Source organism: Lemur catta, chromosome 4, assembly GCF_020740605.2.
Source record: "Lemur catta isolate mLemCat1 chromosome 4, mLemCat1.pri, whole genome shotgun sequence".
In the NCBI taxonomy this organism is placed as follows: Eukaryota; Metazoa; Chordata; class Mammalia; order Primates; family Lemuridae; genus Lemur; species Lemur catta.
In genome coordinates, this window is record NC_059131.1 from 29,231,844 (window position 1) to 29,253,654 (window position 21,811).

The window sequence follows — 21,811 nt, forward strand, 5'->3', positions numbered from 1 at the left end:
TATAGTAATTATGAAATCCCTAGTACAAATCTGCTTTAATTATCTATTTTTACTCTACTTAAAAGGCAAGCCTCAAAGTAATTTGTAGTCACGTTCTAATAAACGATCGTACAAAGGAAAAGGCAATGACAGAATCCTAAAGAATCAGCATATTTTAAGGGCAGTAGGCTGACGGCAGAAGAAAGTTATCAGGAGAGAGGACATGAACAAAGAAACGGCAAAGGAAAGATCAGAAAAAGGGCAGACCTTGAAATGTCAGCTGAGTAGAATTCATTTATTCAGCCATTCAACCAAAGTCTGCACAGCACTTATGTAGAAAAAGTGATGAAGACACTTTTTTCTGGGTCCTGTGGGTTGTTAAAGAGGTGACTGGTCAGTGGGAGAGGGGCAAGCGAGGAGTGTGATAAACTTACAACCAAGGCAGGCGTGCAGTGCGTGGGAACACAAACCCAGGCAGGGGAGAGGGGAAAATTTCCCAAAAGACAAGCAGGAGTGAGTCAGGCAAAGCGACAGCGAGGGGCCGGAGCAAGGGAGGGTGCTGGAGGCAGACAAGGCAGCACACACAGGAGGAAGTGGGGAGGAGGCAGCACTGAGAGTGGTTCAGGTGGTGGCTGAGTCAGAGCAGAGCGGGTGGCGGGTTCAGCAGGTGGGTGAGTCAGAGGCAGGGTGCGGGGGTGCAGTGAAGAGTTCCCCTTGGAACGTGCTGAGGTACCTAAGGGGCACTGAAGTGTGAACTCCACCTGATAGCAGGATACCCGGCCCGTAGGTGATTAGAAAGACCGGGGCTTGAGGTGGAGATAAGAGTTTCAATAGTCAGTGGCAGATACAGCTGTAAGGCGGATGGCATCGGCTGGGTGGCAGTACAGAGCAGGAAGAGAAAAAGGGCCATGAAGCAGAGACTACATTTAAGGACAGATAGAGGCGGCGGCCCATGAAAAAGATATCCTAAGAGAAAATCTGGACAGCAGTGACATCATGGAAGCCAAAGGAGTACAGTTTCAAGAAGAGAATGGTCTCAACAGTGTCAAATGCTACAGGACTAACAAGTGGCGAGGATTATAGGAAGTCATGAGTGAGCCTGGGGACAGCAGTCCTAGCTGAGGTCAGGAGCAAATGCTGGTCTGCCAGAGTTGAGCGTGGACTGGAAGGAAAGGAAGCAGAGATGTCAAGAGTAGACGATTTTTTCAAGTTCAGCTGTATAGATAAGAAACAGGGTGACAGGCCAGGTACAGTGGGCTCACGCCTATAATCCTAGCACTCTGGGAGGCTGAAGTGAGAGGATGGCTTGAGCTCACGAGTTCGAGACCAACCTGAGCAAGAGTGAGACCCTGTCTCTACAAAAACAGAAAAATTAGCTGGGCGTGGTGGTGAGCACCTGTAGTTCCAGCTACTCAGGAGGCTGAGGCAGGAGGATCGCTTGAGCTCAGGAGTGTGAAGTTGCAGTAAGCTATGATGACACCACTGCACTCTACCCAGGGTGACAGAGTAAGACTCTGTCTCAAAAAAAAAAAAAAAAAAGAAAGAAAAAGAAACAGGGTGATAGCTAGAGGACCAAGAGATAAAGGGAATCTGTCTCATACCTAGCAAAGACGTAAGCGGCTTAGGTAGCTTTCCCTCATCTAAGCCATCAGGAAACCCAGACAATCCTGCCTCCATCTACTTCATTCATGGTTTGCCTGGACCACAACAACAGTCTCCTGGCAGACAGGTCTTGTTTGCATTCTTGTCACCCCTCCCACTCTCCCTTCCCAGTTTCCACACAGAAGACAAATGCAAATCCCGGCTAACTTTCCAGTTGCTTTCATCATACTTCAAATAAATTCTAACCTCCTTCCTACGGCACACAAGGTTCCCACACGACCTGACCCTCACCTAGCTTTCCAACTTCACTGCCTGCTTGCTTCCTTTGCACGCCGATCTGATCTTCCTTCAGCTGCTCAAACTCATCAAGCTGCTTCTTGCCTTAGGACATCTGGCCTTGCTGTTCACACTGCACTTAACACTCATTCCTGTGTGTGCCTTCTCATCATTCAGGCCTCAGAGTTCAAACATCACCTCCTTGGAGAGGCCGTTCCTGACTACCTATATAAGGTAACCCCTGCTTTTCTCTCACTCTCCAGCAAAATATCCTGTTTAATTTCCTTCATCGTACCAATCATGATCTGAAATTATCCTGTTTACTTATTAACGATCTGTCTTCCCACACTGTATGGTCAGAGACCTAGTCTGTCCTACTCACTTCTGTATCTCCAGGGTCCAGTACAACGCAGGGAGATGCAAAGCCCTCCAAAAGTATCTGGGGAAGGGACGACAATCTCCTTTAAAGAACAAAGAGGTGAACAGGCCGAAGATAACCATGAGAAGCAGGCAGAGTATTATTATTGAGGAGGAAGGAGTTGAGAGGATAAATTTTGGCAGGAAGAGAGAAATCTCTTCTGCTGAGAGAGGAGGAGGTGGGATGAGGACAGATGTGCTTGTATACCATAAGGCAGAAACAAGAAAACACATAAATATCTTTAAACACACAAAAGCAAACAGAATTAAAAATAATGAGATATTATATCTTACCCAGCATATTAACAAAGATAAAAGGATTGCCATGCTGAGGATGACAGGATTATGAGAAAATAGTACTTCTGAAGACAGAAATTAGTATAAAATTTTTGGGATAGTAGTGTAGTAATAATGTATCAAAAATATGAAATGTGCATAACCTTTGATCTAGCAATTTCACTTTTAGGAAATTATATAACATATAATAGAAATAGTAGAATAATAGTGATAATAATGGTGATGATAACTAATATTTGTTGAGTACTCATTATGTGCCAGGCACAGTTTTAAATGCTTTGTATTATATATCATTTAATCCTCAGAATTATCTTTTGGGTATGTTCTATTAGCATCATCATCTTGCAGATAATGGTTTTAAATAACTTGATCAGACAGTAAGTTTGAAAAACTGTGCTAGGATGTTCAAAGCACTGTTCTTTGTTAAATATAAAATTGGGAATCACCTAAATGTTCATCCATAAGTACAGTTGCATAATGGTACATACATATAATGTAATACTATGGCAACTATTGAAAATTATAATGTACATTATAACAACTGATCAGAAAGGAGATTCATGACATATTGTTGAGTGTAAAACACGTTACAGTACAACAAATTAAGGATGATTCTATTTACGTATAATAAAAAACATGTATCTACTTGTGAATATGTACGTGGAAAGATGTCTAGCAGGACATTCACCAATTTATTTATTATAATTTTTTTCAAATAATGGACAAAATAAAGTAAAAATTGCTTGAAACCCTGCAACTAAGAGATTAACATTTTTGACAAAAGTCCTTCTAGGCATCTTTTCATGAATACACACACATAATTTCTTACTAAGAAAGCTATTCAGAAATTGTAAAGTAACATTTACCAAACTGTGCTCCTTTGAACTACTGTAGCAGTGTTTGATGATGACAGTATTATTTTTTGGAAAAAAAAACCTCGGTGGTTAGTAAGTTGGGGAAATTCTGTATCAAACAACTAAGAGATTTTTCTTCTGGATGTGAACTTGCAAAATTAGAGGAAAATGACACAAATAATCCTAAATTATTTGCCCATGGAACACATTCAGTCTAAACCACCTACTACAAATCCTCTGCTCCAGGCAGTCTAGTGTACTCATTGTTTCTGGGACATGCTTGTTATTGTATATTCACTCAAGAAATACCGAACATCTGTATGTATAAAACATGATGTAGTCTCCTTTTTAATTCTGTCTAAACTTCAGATTTTACTGAAATCTTGCTTCTTTGCTAAAAGCATCTCAAGCCTCTTTGGCACACAGTGCCTTCTTTCGAGCTGAGCAAGCTGAATTTCAAATTTTCCTCATCTGTTCTGCTTGGTTATATTTGAGAGGAAAATTCAAATACTATACTTTTCTGAATTCCTCACAATGCTCTGCACCCATAAAATGGTTATTCCTTAAATAAATTAAAGGAGGAAATAACTTAGCTGAGAGTGCATAGCTTATGGCACCAGAGCAATCATTTTCTGACAATCTTCAATTCTGATTCCATGGAAGAGTCCAGCTCTGTATTACACACAGTGCCAACTATTTCTACTACCTATTATGAACAGGTTCACTGACCTCTTGCATCTTTCTTATTTTCACTAATACAATTCTCCATTCCTTCCATTTTCTAGCTAGGGCCTTAAACAATCAGTAAACCATCAGGAGAAAAGTTATGTGTACTTAGAGATATTTTTATATATCACCATCTACTTTCCAAAAGGATCTGAAGTGGTTTTACGTGAAAAAAATCAGGTGAGAAGTAACAGATACTGAGCACTTTCTAGGAGCCTAACACTGTTCTAAGAGTTGTAAATCCACTGAATCCAAGAAAAATGCTATAAGGTGAGTATTATTTAAAGATACAGAAAGCAGTTCAACAACATGCCTATGACTGACAAACTATGTAAGTATTAGAGCCAAGAGTGGAACCCAGGTAGTCTGGCTCCAAAGCCTGCACTCTTCCCCACTGTATTATGCTACACTGCCTGTACAAAACCTCAAACCATAAAAAATCAAGTCAGATGTAAAGGTTGGGGGCAGGTCGCAGGAGAAGGAAAAGTCCCTTATATATCCAAATACATATACTTTGAACTGGTCCTACTGAAGTACTCTAATTACACAGTTAGTCTTGAATATTCATCTTCCTGATTCTCAGGTAAATATGTGAACTTACTGCTACAATGTGAGGACAGTCATATCTCTTACTGCCTCATTTTCAATTACCTGGAATAAAACCAAATCCAGCCTAAAGTTAGACTAGTATAATTTCCTAGTGCTGAAAAGGACTGTCTACTCAAAATACTGCCCTCCACTGACTTGTAGAGATGTCCACAATAGGCAACATTAGATTTTTAATTAGGGTACGCCATTATCTCTCTGCAAACTTCCAGGGTTAAATGTAAGTCACTACTCACACGTATTACAAGTATCTCACCATGAATTGGTTAATGTTACAGATGGAGAATAATCTATTAATAGTTAGGTTCAAAGGCTGTAGTTATCAACCCTGGCTGTACAACAGAATCACTTTGGGAACTTTTAAGAAATACTGATGCTGAGATCCTACCCCAGATCAATTAAATCAGAGCCTTGGTGGGGAGGAGTAGAGAGTGGGCATCAGCATTTTTTAAAAGCTCCTAAAATGATTTTATAGTACGGTTGCAAAATATGCTCGAGGGGGGCATGATACTGGGCAGAAGAAAGTACAGGTGCTCAGGAAATGTCTTAATTATAGGTGCTGCTCACAGGGTAATATATCAAGAATTAGATAACTGGGAAGCAGGGAAAGTTGTTTAGAAATAAGATAATCAAAAAAAAAAAGTTTCTTGCACCCAGCTCACAAAATACAGTGAGATGGCTTTTAGCTGAGCTTAGACATCGTGTCAAGTTTTAATTTTCCTTACAGAATGTTGACCTTGACACTGATTTTTCTCCAACTAAAATACATGGCTCATTTTTCAAGTGGTGACACACTATTTACATAGCAGGCTCTTGAACATTTATGTTGTCCTACTTTATCAAATGCCCAGCTAGACAATTTAGTATCAATTGACCTCTTATATTCATGTTCATTCATTCTTGTATGCATTCTAGGTTCTCTCCTTTGTCAACTTATATGGATCAGAAAAATATATATTCACGCCTCACTGCTTGAACCTCTCAAAGAAATACTTCCATTGAATTATATTCCCTTAGGTCAACATTAGGAAACATAAAGATGAATATTTCTGCATTTTCATTTCACAGCCAATAATGCAGGTGACCATCCCGTGTTACTATTTCTTATATAACAATTCTGTTCTGTTGTTTAGTTGCTGTGTAATCATGAGAAAGTTAATGTTTCCAGACTCCAATTCTCATCTGTTAAGTATGGGAGATTAACATATAAGAGGCGGGGTTTTTGTGAAAGTTAGAAGCAAATTAAATTTTTGCTTCAGCCCCACGACTGAAATATAGGTCACTATGTCATATATTCAAATTTCAGGCAATAAGAAAATTAATATTTTTCAGAATAAAATTTATAGTGTAAGATGATATGGAATAACATTTCAATTATAAACTTCTGACTTGAAACCTTAGAAAATTAGGCTACAAAAACCCTGGGAAATTACTACAATGCAATCAGACCTTAACTGAAGAGCTATGATATATTTTGGTTAAATGCCCTGCAGCTAAAAAATTATGGAAATAAATTCAACAACTTACCTTTCCATTTCTTGTAGAATGCTTTTGATGTCCTTTCCTAACTTAAACTTTTTCCCAAATGGAATATCAGAAATAATAATATCAACACTTTCTGAAGGTAATGGCAATTCTGAAATATAGAAATCAAAGAATCCTACTATAGTAAGGTCAAATGTTTACAACTTAAATAATGAGAAAATTGAAGTACACAGGATTAAATAAAATTTAGGGCTGCTAATATTGTTTCTAAGTAATTACAAGATCCCAAAATGCTTTCAGAATCACCAATGATAAACGGTACATTTATTGTATTCTGTTCTTTGAAAACTGGTTTTTAAAGTATGATAAAACATGATGTAAGTTAAGCAGAATTTTAAATTAACCAGAAAAACCAGAAAACTCAATTCTCTAAACATATTACATGTGTAGAAAGTTGCCACATCCAGGAAAAATTACATTGTCTAGAAAAACCTTTGACAAAATCATATTCTACAACTTTCTTTTCCCTTTTTAAAGTTGCATGTATGTATGTATGTATTATTTAGAGACAGGATTTCACTCTGTCACCCAGGCTTGAGTGCAGTGGCTGATCATAGTTTACTGTAACCTCAAACTCTTGGGCTCAAGTGATCCTCCCACCTCAGCCTCTCGAGGAGCTGGAACTAATTTTTTTGGCAGAGAACAGGGTCTCACTATGTTGCCCAGGCTGGGCTCAAATTCCTGGCCTTAAGCACGCCTCCTGCCTCAGCCTCCAAAAGTGCTGGGATTACTGGTGTAAGCCACTGCATCTGGCCCAAAAGTTATTAATATATGTTTAGATCTATTTGTTTTTGAAGGAAAGGATTCATAGCTATCATTGCATTTTTAAAGGGAACTCACAAGGTCAAGAACACTTACTTAAGTCCTGAGACTAGAGAAAAGGCTACATGATCAATAATCAACACAATGAGTATCATCACTAAAAATTGTAGTATCTGATTATTAAATCTAAATTGCTTTATCATCTTAACATTTTCTTCTCAGAAGTTATATTATCATAAGGCAATACAGTATACCCTAGCTTAACATCTGTATCTTCTAAGTATACTTTCTACTTATTTACTTCCCACTCATCATCTAAATTAAGTCAGATATTCATAAGGAAGAAGATGCCTTAATTTTCATTTTAAATAGATCAAAATTCTATAGAAATGTAATGAAATTTAAATAATCTTTACTAAATATATAATTTTTTGTTGGCAGGAAATTAAAAAACAAAACATCCTTTGTGATCTGGGAAAGTCTAATGACTCCTTGCTAGATCTTAGTTCTAACACTTATGTGAGATTAGAAGAGTAGATTATTAGAAAAAAATAACAGGATGATATTATTTTAAACCTAGGCAGAAATTTTTTTTTCCAAGTTACGTTTTAACTTCATGCACTTAGTTTTAGGGTGCTGATACAGGACACATCCATTTGAGTACTATTTATATACATTTTTTGCTAAATGATTAAAAACAATAAATAGGCATAGTTCTCAAATGTTTTATGTACGAGGAACTACGCAGTAATTTACTCCTGAATTAAATCCTAAATCTTTCTTTCACCTTATTACCGCCCTACCCCCATGCATACTCTCACAACCCACTCATGAAGAAGATTCTTTCCATAAGGATATCCAAAGTATATTTACAGAATTTCAGAATTAAATCTTGTACAATATTGAGCTTTCAATAATTTGTTCATTTTCCTTTGTGTTTTTAGGGAAAGATGTTAATGTCTTCCTGTTAACAGCTTGTTTTTATAACTGCAAATGACCAAAAAATTCAAAGGCTAAAGTTTTTTGGCACACAATTTGTTGAATTCTTTGATTACAGATTTCAAGCATATTTTGAATAAAATGCAACCAAAATTAGGAAACTTGTTTTTTCTTAAAAAAAAAGTTTATAGCACCATTGTATTAGTAGGACACTTTGGCTGATTTATAAAGTAGTTCTTCGAAGGGTTAAACTTTTAAACCAAACTAATGATGGGCAAAGAGAGAAAGTGTACTGCCATGCTGAAGTATTTTTTTGCATTCAACCATTTTCATCACAATAATTTGCAGTTCAGTTACTTTGTGTATATTTAAAAAATAAAAATGTTGATTATTTTGACAACTTAAGTTTCTATTTCAATTGACAGAACACTGTAGCCTGTTTGGAGGTAATTATGAATTATATAGGTACTACATTAAATTCAAAGTACTTTTCTGTGATTAACTTTTATCATGATGTTGTGGTCTACCAAATTAATGCATAAGCAGGCAGAAGTGTAATGCTGAACTGAATTTATAATAGCATTCACAAAGAAGTTTCATCTTAGAAAAAAAAAAAACCTCTTAAATTTCTAAGCACTGGGATAATCCCCCCCCAAAAATCTGAATCACTATTGGAATTGATTTAACTGATTTTCTTTCTGAATCATCTGATGATATTGATACAAAACTGTCAACATTTACCTATTTGCAAAGGTCTTCTGCTAATGGAACTAACTTATTAAAAGCAACAGCTTCCTTTTACTTATGTACATATGAAAACTTGAAATTGAATATGAGCAATATAAATTTAGAAGAATAGCCATTTGATCTAAAAGGAAAGTCATACTTCAGAGAATGTTATTTAAAAAGCATTTTCTTCAGCTACATATAATAAATAGTTGGCTTTGTATTCTTAAAATATCTACTAAGTGTTGAAGTAAATGCTTGATGCTTCTACAGACAGATTTGTTTCATTTGGTCTGTGGAATCACCATGGCCCTCACAGTAGATAGTAAATATCAACAAATATTTCACTCAAGTTATGTGTTCATCAGTAGCTATTCTGACAAATGGAAACTCAGTACTTTGTTAAAAATGCATTTTTAAAAACTTATTGCTGCTGAGTTTATTACAAAGTAGAAGTGTTGCTGAACAATAAAAAAGACCATACAATAAAGTCTTTGTAGTAAGAGCATGCAAACAACTCAATGGTGAGCTTCTTATCTCCTATTTCCTACACATATTTCATGTCTACCTAATCCATCATTTTCCACATTTCCCTTGGTGCCCCCAGTGGGCAGCCTGGCACTTTCATGAATCTCGCAGAATACGGCATGGGCCATAAGACATCTGCCTGGAAAACCAGGGGCCAAGTCAGCAAGCGTAGGACAGCTATGAGAAGAGAACACACTAATGTACTGAACACACTAGTGTATGACAGAAAACACAACCACCACATTATGGAATTTTTATGAGTGTCCTGAAAATACATGTCATACTAGAAAGGTAGAAACACCTGAGAATGAAGCACAGGTGTTGCCAATAATCTTGTTATACACTATCACTTAAGTGACTATGACAGGCTGTAGAACATTTAATGGAAGGAGTGAAAACAGTCCCTTTATCTAGCTATGATTTTGGCATTTTAAATCATAAATGTGTTTCTTTTACTCAAATCTGTATATGTTACAGCTTCTGTCTTATACTGAGAATGTAAATATATCTGTAGATTTTTTTAAAAGCCTAATCACAACTGCAATTTCCTAAGATAATCTGTAACATAATATTCATTTCATTCCAAATTTTCATGATTAAAATTTAGTAATAGATACATGATTTCTCCATGTTAAATGATCATCTCTTTTTATACTAGTAAAGGGTTATATAAAACAATGTGAATGTTACTAAAAAGGTACAAAAAATAAATCAAAGCACACAAAAAGAATGAAGATTGGGATTTTGTAGAAACATAAATCATGATGGGACTATTACTAACTCCTAGAAATACTGATGCTTATAGATGCCTTTAATTCATGCTGTGTGTTAAGTAATGTTCTCTATGGGTTTATGTAATAAATCCTCACCGCAGTCTTATAAAGTAGGTAGTATTATTTTCATATTATAGATAAGAAAATACAGAAAGGCCCAGTTTTTTTTGCTGAGAAACAGTGAAGAAACCATGGTGGAGACAGGATTTGTACTCAGTCTGAAGTCCATGCATGCTCTTAATTACTATAGCATAAATGAGTGAGATCCTCAAATCTGTCATTGTTAAACAAGGGATTCATGGGTCTCAACATTCTAAATTGTATTTATAATTAGAGTGCTTAAAGGTAAAACTCAATTAATAAAGAAAATAAATGCTTTTATCTAGCTAGAATGTCCACCTCTAAAGCAGGTGCAACAAGGGCTAACTGTTAAATAGTAAATATTTGCCCTTATGTTAGCAAGACATAGTTCCCTTAGACTGAAATTTAAAATTAAAAGGTTGTGATGATGAAATAGCTTAAAACCTTCCTCTAGGAAGTTATCCTAAAAACAAATAATTTACAAAAGAATAACCTACAAATGACACAAGAAACATTTTTTCTCAGTAATAAAGTCAATTTAAACAAACCTAGCAGATTTGTACGGGTTTAGATATTGTAATAAAAATGACAATAACCAGTATCAATACAGCCTTAGAGGAATGTGCACTAATGTCCACTGCTGGTTTGACGTGAACTGTTAAGACTTCTGTTCTCCCTCTGCCTTCCCCTGTTCCTAGGAGCGTGTGCCCCACCACTTGTGCACTGTCCCATCCTTTGCCAGGGGCCCTGAACATACAGCAGATAGCAATTCTCTTCTCTCTCCAGCAGCATGTCAAGTGCCTCCTTCTTATCTGATTATTCTCTTTAGCATGCAACCGTATTGTACTTAAAAAAATTCTAATTTCTACTTTCAAAAAATTCCTGCCTGATTTTCAATATCCTTCCTTTCAGTTACTACCCCATTTCCCTGCTTCCCTTACTAGCCAAATTGCCCAAGAGGATGCTCTAAACTAGCTGTCTTTAAGTATTTCCTCCCATTCTCCCCAGAGCCCACTCCAGGGAAACAGCTTTTGACTTCTGCAATCACAGGCCTCATGTTACTTCACCAACGGGCAGCAGTTGACACAGTTGATCATTTTCTTTCCTGAATTCTCTTAGTTATTCCCTTGCATCACTGGCTGTTCCTTTACCAGATGATCACCTTCCAGAACTCTAAGCATCAAGTGCTCCAGGTCTCAATCCTCTTCTCACACTCATTCCCTGGGTGATCTCAGGAATTTAAGTGTTATCCATATTGGTGATGCCCAACCCCTCCCCTAAACTCCAGACTTGTATATTGAGCTACTAACTTGACATCCCCTCTTGGTGTCTAACAATCATGTGAAATTTATTAATAACAGGTCCAAAACCCTAACTTGTTCCCTCTTCACAGACTTCCCCATCTTAGTAAATCTTAGTAAATGACAACTCCATCCACAACTCCATCTATCTCAAGCCAGAAAGCGTCTTCTTTTTCTTTCTCTCATACTCTGCATCCAATCCAAAAATAAATCCTGTTGGCTTTAGCTTTAAAGATCTACATTCGGTCTCCTCTCAACACCTCCATGAATACTACCATGAGCTCAGCCACCATGATTTCTCACCTAGATTACAACTATAGTTGCAATAGTCTTCTAACTAGTCTCTTTGTTTCCATCCTTCCCTCACAGTAATCTAAGAGGGATCCTTTCCAAAACTAGGATTTATTTGGTTACCTAGTACCATAGAGAAACTTTACACTTTTTTTTTTTTTTTTAAAAAGAGTGGAGTCTGGGCTTGGTGGCTCACACCTGTAATCCTCTGGGAGGCGGAGGCAGGAGGATTGCTTGAAGTCAGTGTCCGAGACCAACCTGAGCAAAGGCAAGACCCCATCTCTACTAAAAATAGAAAAAAATTATCTGGACAACTAAAAATAGAAAAAATTAGTTGGGTGTGGTGGCACATGCCTGTAGTCCCAGCTACCTGGGAGGCTGAGGCAGGAGGATTGCTTGAGCCCAGGAGTTTGAGGTTGCTGCGAGCTAGGCTGACTCCATAGCACTCTAGCCTGGGCAACGGAGCAAGACTCTGTCTCAAAAAAAAAAAAAAAAAAGAAAAAAAAAGAGTAGAGCATTCTTGCTTGTTTTTTAAAGTGAAATCTTATGGAAAATTTCTCCAAAGTGAAAACAGATAATAGTGCGGCTAGGAGTGCAACAGAGGTCCGATGGCCAACTCAGTACTCTCTCCCTCAGTACTCTCACCTCCAAGGTACTTTGGAAAATGTAAAGGGATTGAAAACCTACTAGTTTGGAACAACTTGTGAAATAATTTCAGTTTTCTTAAAAGTCTCAAAGAAATAACATTCTTAAAGAAATTAGGGTTCATGAAAGGTTGATTTCAGTCTAATCACCCCTCACTTTGATCTAGTAACTTGTGTCTTATGCGGAAAGCCCTATTAAAAACTGGGGCAGAAAGGCTAAAAATCCAGGCACTGGCAGCAAACAACTATGAGATCTCAATCATCAACAATTCTTCTTTGGGACTGCTTTGTTATGGTTTTACACAAAAGCTATCCTAGTATTTTCCTCTGTTGATACTCATCTTTACTACTTTTCCATTATAACACAAAAATTTTAAATAATATTTTGTCCCTCCTGATTACAGCTTTGGTACTGGGACCTATCTACTACCTAGTCATTGCCAAGAGAATATAGTTTTCTTACCTGGGAATTAAATGCGCTAATTTTTTAAAGGAGAGCAGTGTAATCTGGGAACAGGAATAAAACAAGGAATGTGAGGCTTCCCTACAATAGTCTAAATACCCACGGATCTTAGGGAAATATTATTTTGATTGGACTCAGATTGATTCCTAGTCATGTCTGTCACTGCTGACTCCCCTTCAATTAAATAAGGGGTAAAATTTTCCTTCTACCTCACAGGGGACCAGCTGTCCCATTTGCTGCAGACTTCCCCGGTTTTAGCCCTTAAAGTACTGGTTTAGCACACTGAGATGGGCTGTTACCTTACTCCTGTATATCTCAGGCAGAAAGAAGGTAAGATAATTCAGAACATTTCACATAGTTTAACTGAAATTCAAAGAGTTTTTTTTTTTTTTTACAATACTGCTGTCTTTATTCTATTCCTACATTAACTGATCACTGGTTATGATATGAGAAATGAATCAGATGCAACAAACACATCTTAAAAAGGCATGCTTCTGCTTACATGCTTATGAAAACTATATAACTGTTACTTCCCAATCATGAACCTTTTGAAAATAAAAAAAAGTTACAATATTGGAAGTAAACTGAGTATTAGCCTCACAGATACATTACAGGGTAAAACAAATCTTTACATATGGAAAATGAGCCCTGTTTTCTATTATGATTTTAAATATATTTACGTACATTCATTTTCTCCAATTTTTGCATTTTTAGTATCTTACCTATAACAGAGACTTTAAGTAACTCAATTTTATCCTTAAGGCCTGCAGCTTGCAGATTGTCACATGCACCTAATAACTGTGAGTCGCTGACATCAGCACCCACATAATACACATCCTATGGGGAAAGAAATTCATATTTTAAGTATAAATAAAACTACTACATATTTTTTATGTAGTTAATAAAATCTATTTGCGTTTTCTCAAATGATGAAAATGAAATTAATAGACTTTAAAATTCAGGTTAAAACAAATTTAGAGAATTCTTTTAAAATGATATTTAATAGCAAAAAATGGAAAGTTTTTGTTAAAATTTAAAAATCTGTTAATATCTTACAATTACAAATGCCTAAAGAATTTGAAGATTGTAATAACCTGGGCCATGGCTAATTATTGGAATTCTGTCCTATTTTCCTGAAGTTATCACAGTATTTTAAAAAAATAACACAGCAATTTAATCCCTCATTATAACTCACAATTATTAATTAAAAATAATAATCCCCACATAGACAATCTAGTTGTAAATAACCAGTGACTATATGTATACTCATTAAAGTAAATATATTGCTTGGTTTACCAAACTTTAGAACTTACTGGCCATTCTTTAGCAGCTTCCAAAAGTATTGTCCCAAGTCCACACATTGGATCTAAAACAAATGCACCAGCCTACAGACAGAAATATTAATTTGGTATTAATATTAATAAATTATAAGATAAGTTAATAACTATTAATTTACCATAGTAGCTGTTATAAAAGAAACCTAAAACTTGAAGAATCAATATTTCAAGAGTAAAGATTCCTTTTTATACTTTATCAGGAATCTCAGGTAGTTTAAGCCTTAAGGCAACAGCATGCTCACCATGTTTAAAGTCTAGGAAGGAGGCCACTGTGGCCAGAGCACAGTGAGCTTTGGGAAAAGGTGGTGACAGCACCAGACACACAGCCAGGGGATTCCAACAAGATGGGCTGGATTGTGCTGCATCTCGTAATGACCCCCACACCTTAGAGGTTTAAAACAACATATAGCTCGCGCTACATGCCCAGAGGTGGGCCCCTGGGGCCCCTGCTCCTTGCTATGGAGCCCAAACTGATGAAGCAATCACCATCTGGAGTGCTGCCCTCACCATGGCAGAGGGAAGGATATCATGACAAATTGTGCACTGGCTCAGAAAAGGGCCACCTGGAAGTGACACACATCACTTCCACCAGTGTTTAACTGGGTAAGGCATGCTTGTCACATGGCACAGTCTCAGGGTGCAAGGAAAGTATAATCCTACCTGTACCTGGGAGAATAGGAAATTTGGAAGAAAAACTACTTAGTCCCACTCTGGGAATCACATCATGTCAGATCTTGTAGGTACTGTGAAGATCCTGGTTCTATTCTGACTGATGGGAAACTATTGGAGGGTTTGAGTACAGGAGTCACGTGACACCAAGTTTCAAAGCGATCATTCTGGGTGCTCTGTGGAGAGCAGAACACAGAAGGGTAAGAGTGTTAGGGAGGCAAGAGTTGATAGTGGCTAGAATTAAGACTGGTATTGGTGGAAGTGGTGAGAAATAGCTGGATTCTGGATATATTTTAAAAAGTGGAGCCAAAAGGATGGATTGGATATGGAATGTTACAGTCTGGAATGACGAAAGTTTTTGACCTGAGAAACTGGAAGACCAGAGTTGCCTGTTTCTGAGATGGGAAGGATTTGAGAGAAGCAGCTTTAAGGGAGACAAGACCTGGACAAGTCAGTCTCAAGATACCTCTTAGAGCTCCAAGTACAGATGTCAAGTGAGTCACTGGACATATGCATCTAGAAGTCAAGGGAGAGGTTCAGGATACAGGTCTGAATTAGGGAACAGTGAGCATCAGCCAGTTTATGAATGGTATACTTAAAGCATCAGAAGTGGAAGTGATCATCGAGGAAACAACGTAAGTTGAAAAAGAGATGTCTGCGGATTGGGCCCTGGTGATCCCCTATACATAGATGTGTGGAAGATGAAGATCCAGCTGTGCATGCTGAGAAGCAGCACACGCTGACACAGGAGCAGGACCTAGAGTGGTGACAAAGCTGTTTCAACAAGGAGAGTGACCACAGAGTCAAAGTGCTAAGAGGGTTCTGGTGGAGTATTGGTGATGAAGCCTTGTGGAAGTAGGTACAAGAGAGAATGGGAAGAAAGGAGGTAGAGACAGAAAATACAATTGTTTTTATGAGTTTTTCTGTGAAGTAAAACAGAGAAAGGGGTGGTGGCCAAAGGAACATGTGGGTTCAGGAGAGGGTTTTTATTTAAGTTGAAAGATATTTCATCAGGTGTCCAAGCTGATTGGGAGTGACCCAGTAGAGAGAAAAGTTCCTAAGTATGCAAGAAAAATGGAATCCAGCATACAAGTACTGAGGTAGAATAAGGACAGTTCACTTATTGTAATGACAATAAGGCAGAACAAGTGGGCACAGATTCTTATATATTCATAGATTTGGTGAGAAGGACATGCTGAAGCTCTCTTCTGATTCTAATATTTAAGTCAAGTAAGAAGCAAGAGAGTTAAAAGTATGGGCAAGAAAATGACTCTAATGCTAGAAAATAAAATCCAAGCTGTCAAGGAGGGACGAGGACAGGTGCTAGGTAAAGGACAGTGGTCGGGTCAAATGACTGGAGGTCGCTGTGGAGTTGAAGGTTTTGTGACAGGGGACTAGAGGAAGCCAGCAGGAAAGAGAAAAAGCTTAAGAACAGGATTCCCCAAACAGATTTTTGGAATGAACACCCTTCTGGGTAGGACAAGGTCTGGGATGTGACTAGGGCAGATCATTAGAGGTAAGGAAGCCAAGAAACTAAAGGTAGGTTATTGGGTGGGTATGGAGATCGTAAAGAATTAGGACAGGAATAATGGCCCACACTCTTACAGGAGTGATGGAGAGAGATCTGCACATGACTAGGACAATCTGATGGAATGTGCTTCAAAGGCACTGAAAGGTCCTGCACAGAAAGAAACAAACAATCACCTATTGTACAACGGGCAATGGGGGCAAGAAGACACCTACCCCACCTCCAGGCCCAGTGTACTCGGGCTGTGGGAGAAAAGACATCTACCACTTGATATGTCTACAGAGGAAGCCGAGTCCCCAGTGGACAGCCAGGTTTCAGTCAGAGCCATAGGGTACCTAAGGGAAAGAAACAAAATGTTCTTCAGAAGAGAAAAACTTCCCCCTGGCACTCAATTCTGAAGAGAATATCTTATGGATCCCCCCATGAAGGGGCAGTGAGTAACAAAAGGAATAATAATTTAAATGGCAATTTTGTTTAAAATTAATAATGGTATGGGAACTAATTTTTATGAAGACCTCAAAATGTACCAAACACTGTGTTCTTTCCCCCACCCCAATCCCATGGTCTGTGCTCAATGACATAATCTTACCTGAGCTATCTTTAAATGTCTTTATTTTACCTTAGGACCTTTTCTAGCCATGGCATTGGATATAGGCTGAAGCAGAAAAGTATTTCTTTATTCTTATAAAAATAACTAAGATTTATTGAACCTGACTTTCCTTACCTGTTATGATATGTAGGAAGGAGAACAATTTAGAGTAAACATGAAAAATATCTAACATCCCCATTTTCAAATTCCATTTTTAGAGGCACTGGCCTGCCCAGGGTTGAGCTGTCTGTGCACGCTCTGGAAACTGAGCTCCAGAGAGGGCACTGGACCAGGCTGGATCCTGGGATAGCTTCCACTGTAAGTCATCACTACCTTGCCTCCAAAGGAACTCTGCTGTGCTGCTGCTACGTGCTTTAGCAGACCTCCTTTGCCAGTGTCATGTTTAGAGACATTTCTTACTCTTGGTATTAGCAGGGCAAATACACAGTAAGGAAAAATTTTTATAGAGCATTACTTTTGGATATTTTCATATCAAGACAAAAGTAACATTTCAAATTTGTAGGTAGTTATGTCAATTTATATTTAAATATAAACTGTGGTGAAACCACTGGCACTTTGGAAAAAAATTAACTAACCGTACCTTGCTCCTTATACTAAAAGAAATTTGGAACTGAAGATTTAGATCAAACAAAAAAGCAAATCACGGGTTATGGGTACATGGTAATCTGAAAGTAGCTCTCTCCTCTATTCCCAACTCAAAGCTATCTCCTTTCACTGAGCCAGACCTAGAGGCAACTGGTGCTAAGAGAAACCCTGGGCTCTGTTGGGGCCCCAGAAAAAGGAACTAGTACGGGGCCTCCTTGCTGTGGGGGGGGCGAGTGATTAGAGAACAGCATTGGAGCCCAAGAGGGAGAAACAGTGGAACCAGAGAGCTTGGTCTTCAGAAATCTGTGGACCCCAAGGGAGACTAGTGAATTTAGAAGTTTCCGCCACGTATCTCACTCAGCAGGGCTGACAGATTCTCCGTACACTGCTGAGCCCAGGGGTGCTAGAGAACCATTTGTCTTTTACCATTCATAGGATTCTGCCCATTTAAAATACTTTAACAACCACATTTTAGCTCTAGTGAGCCAACAAAGAAAAAATAATGGCACATTTAAGGGGAGAGGGGTTGGTTCCTCGGTAGCCAGAGTAAATGGGCAAAACAGTCAGAACACACACCTAGTGAACTACTGGCTACTGAAACAGAACTACTAACTACTGGAGGAGATAGTTAAATAACTGAATAAAAAGTAAAAGATTTAGAAATACTCAAACCTAACACACACATCTTCCAGAAGCTAAAAAATATCCATGGTTTTTAAACCAGAAATATAAATAAGTGAATTAAAATGGAACATATCTCTGTGACTCTTGTTAAAAAGTGGAATACAATGTTCAAGAACAACTCAAAATGCAAAGCCAAAATATAAAGAGATGGAAACCATATGAGAAAGAATAAGAGATTTGAAGGATAGAGCCAGGAAGCTTAACATGTTTACAACAGGAATTTCAGAAGTAAAAAAAAGAAAACAGTTTAAAGTTAAATTTGCTAAACAGTTGAGGCAATAATAATCAAATAAATAATGGAAGAAAGAGTGCCTGGGCTGGAGACATAGTCATTTTTATAATTATTATAAATTCCAAATAATTTTTATAATTTTAATTATTATTACCATAATCACAGCTAATACTTAGACACTTTCTATATGCAAGGCACTGTTACAATCACTTTATTAATGCTACTTCACTTAATCCCTCATGATCCTATGAGATACTATTGCTATTTTCATTTTACAAATGAGGAACTGAGGCACAGAGATGCTAAGTATCTTGCTCAATGCTTCCCAGCCAGTAAGTGGTGGAGCCAGAATTAGAACCCAGGCAGTCACACTCACCAAGCTCTGGGCTGAATAGAAAAGACACATACATAAGCATACTGTGCTAATATTCCTGAGCTCTAAGATTAAAGAGAAAAATCTTACAAGCTTCGAAGTAGAAAGAATAAAGTAGCTATAAAGGAAAAGACGACTCCACTGTCATGGCCTGCTCATTTGTAACATTGGAACCTCACAGACAATGGAACAGCATCTACAGACCTCTGAGAGAAAAGAACTGCCAACTCAGGAATCATACACCCAGCTAAGATGGGTATACCCAGGATGAAAAGAAATCTGCAGATATAAGGGAATTCAGATAATATATTGTTCAAATAGTAATTTGAGGAAAATACCTAAGCAAAGGCTTTCCAAGCAAAAAGTAAACCAAAACAGAGGACTCAAATGGGGAAAGATGAAAAGAAGGAAAAAAATGGTAAGGAGCCATACACCCTGCAATGTATCTTTGTGTGTGTATAAAAAAATGCACATGTTACACACAATTCTACCTTAATGATTAAGGATAAGCTGTGTAACGTGAGTGCTAACTAAGAATTTTTAAAACAGAAGGGGCACACTTTAAAGGAAGTTCCAACACATAATAAATAATTTAGTTCAGTCTAATAGTTGGGGGTTGGAAGAGGAAGGGGTAAAAATATTTCAAGGTCTCATTGTAGGGAGGAGTAAAGGTGAGAAGAGAAAAACAATAAAGGTCTCATCTTATGACAGGGAAGAGGGGGGAAGTTGGGGGAAATCAGAGTGCTTGGTGCTAAGAACAGTGTGTCTCGGCCCACGAAATGGTTGATGTTCTGTTTTAAAGTCAGGGCAGAGTCATATGTGTTTAATTAAGACACCTAGGAAAAGGAATTTAATGGAATAGAACAATAAAGTAGAATCTCCAACCTCGGGGAGAACAATGGAATGATTAACAAGTAACTTGATCAAACTAGCAAAAATAACAGAAGTAAATAATGTAAGAAGTTATGGATGGAGTAAAAACAGGAGGAATACAATCAAGTGTATCTGTCATAACACTTCCTGAATTCTCTCACTGAAAGATCATCAGAGTGGGGATAAGAATAGCTGTGTGTTTTTTAAGAAAATACTTAAAACTGAAAAAAAAAAAAAGCAGTGGCAATGAAATATTAGGCTAATGCAAACGAAATGGAGTGAAAGTATTAGTAAGATGGTGCAATTTAAGTTTAGACTTATTAATCAAGATAAAAAGGATTTTATGAAACACTATGTAGTTAACAGTCATAAATGTGTATATGCTAAACTATACAGCAGCTGAATAATTCAACAACTAATAAAAATGCAAAACTTTTAAAAAGTATAAGATTTCAAAATACCTTTAAGAATAGAGCAGACAGTAACATAGTAAGTAAAAATAAGAGAGAACATGCCTTTACTAGAAAATAAAATTTTATGTTCATAGACTAGTACAAAAATCGATCAAGATCTTGATTATAGAGAAAAACTAATTTCAAGAAGTAGAGATTTTAAGGCCACATTTTCTAATTGTGACACAACAAATTAGAAATAATAAAATGTAGTTAACTTTTGACCCCAGCTTTTCATAGCCAAAATACTCTGAGAAGTTCAATACATAAAAATATCACTGCAGCAGTTAATGTCAACAACAAAAAGATAAGAAAGCAAGTAAACAAAATGTCCATCAATAAGAGAGGTATAAGTTAACTATGGAAAGACTTGCTATTAACAAGAATGAAACACCTTTCTTACCTTAATTTCAGCGAGAGATGCCATTGCCCATGCTACGGTAGATCGCAGCCCAGCCGTCTTGATGTACGCTCTGCTGGCTAAAGGAACTCTACAAAGAAAAGAACCTGATTACATATCAAATAATACTATATGTTAAAAAACAGGATATAAATAAAAATGATTGACCAGTCCATATCTGACAATCATTTTAACATATTCATCTAACATACACTAAAGTACTCCCTAAGTTAGAGACTATTTCAACCTTATTACAAAAATACTTTATCTAATGGACACTTTGTATAACTAGCCAGTGTGGTATTTTAGAAAAGTAAATTTTTTAGACAAATGAAATTTAATGTGTTTAAATTTATAAAATTTAATCAAACATAAACAAAATCTTTTATACTTTCCTGTCTTCCTATATGGAATAGACTTTTCCTTGCTATCTGGAGTCATGCGGAGGAATATACTGTTCCGTGATACAGATGTAGCATGGGAAGCAGGGCTGAATGGATGCTAACCCTTAAAATCTGTTTTCTATAAAAAGTCCCTTTTGTAAGTTTGCTTTCTGCTCATTTGCATCTTTCTTAAAAGATGAAATGAAGCATGACATTGCATTGTCTAAAATAATTTCTGAACGAAGGGCTGAAGCAGACATCTCCCAAATGAGTTCACTGGTCTCCATCACGTGCAATTTCATACTTAATCCTCCACCTCAACACTCTACTATCAGTGTTTCCAGATTTGACAGAAACTTTTAAAATATCATGTATTATTTCTACCTTTCTCATGCAATGAACAAACAGCATCTCCTTGGAAATTTCAGTCTGTTTTTTTAGTTCTACAATTTGTTGGTAAGATATGAAAATATGATTTCAAGAATTTGTGCTGGTTTGTTTTAGGGTAGGCTTGTTCCAAAGCCATTAAGAGGGCTCTTCTATGAACATTACACAAAGCCACAATGTTCTTCCAACCCTTAAAGACTTTCAACAGAACATTTGTTTCTTTCATCATTTTGTTTCTCATCTTTCTTTGACTTTAAGTTATCCTGTTTTTATATTTATTGCAAGCCTCTTAAAAATCTTAAAATTAGATGATATATCCCTTTCAAATGAAACAGTACAGTTGTATACATACTGTTATAATGAGGAAGTTTTGCATGGTAAACATATGGGAGTTTGGTGTTTTAATAAAGTTTTTTTTTTTTTCAGGAAATAACAATTTGCATTGTAAATAGTACTGTAGCCATACATTTAGAATCAGGGATGTAAAC

At 37.1% G+C, this 21,811-nt stretch overlaps 1 protein-coding gene across 2 annotated transcripts in view; it reads right to left on the reverse strand.

Annotated features, from left to right (window-relative positions):
* THUMPD2 (THUMP domain containing 2) overlaps positions 1 to 21,811 on the reverse strand; it is a 34,783-nt gene that overhangs the window by 1,096 nt on the left and 11,876 nt on the right. The window contains exons 6-9 of one of the 2 annotated variants that reach the window (XM_045549458.1): positions 20,557 to 20,644; positions 14,124 to 14,195; positions 13,533 to 13,647; positions 6,285 to 6,393 (exon numbers count right to left, since the gene is read on the reverse strand). In XM_045549458.1, the coding sequence (XP_045405414.1) occupies positions 6,285 to 6,393; positions 13,533 to 13,647; positions 14,124 to 14,195; positions 20,557 to 20,644 (384 nt within the window). Of the gene's footprint in view, positions 1 to 6,284; positions 6,394 to 13,532; positions 13,648 to 14,123; positions 14,196 to 20,556; positions 20,645 to 21,811 lie in introns of those variants that run through there. The other variant, XM_045549460.1, reaches the window with a different exon arrangement.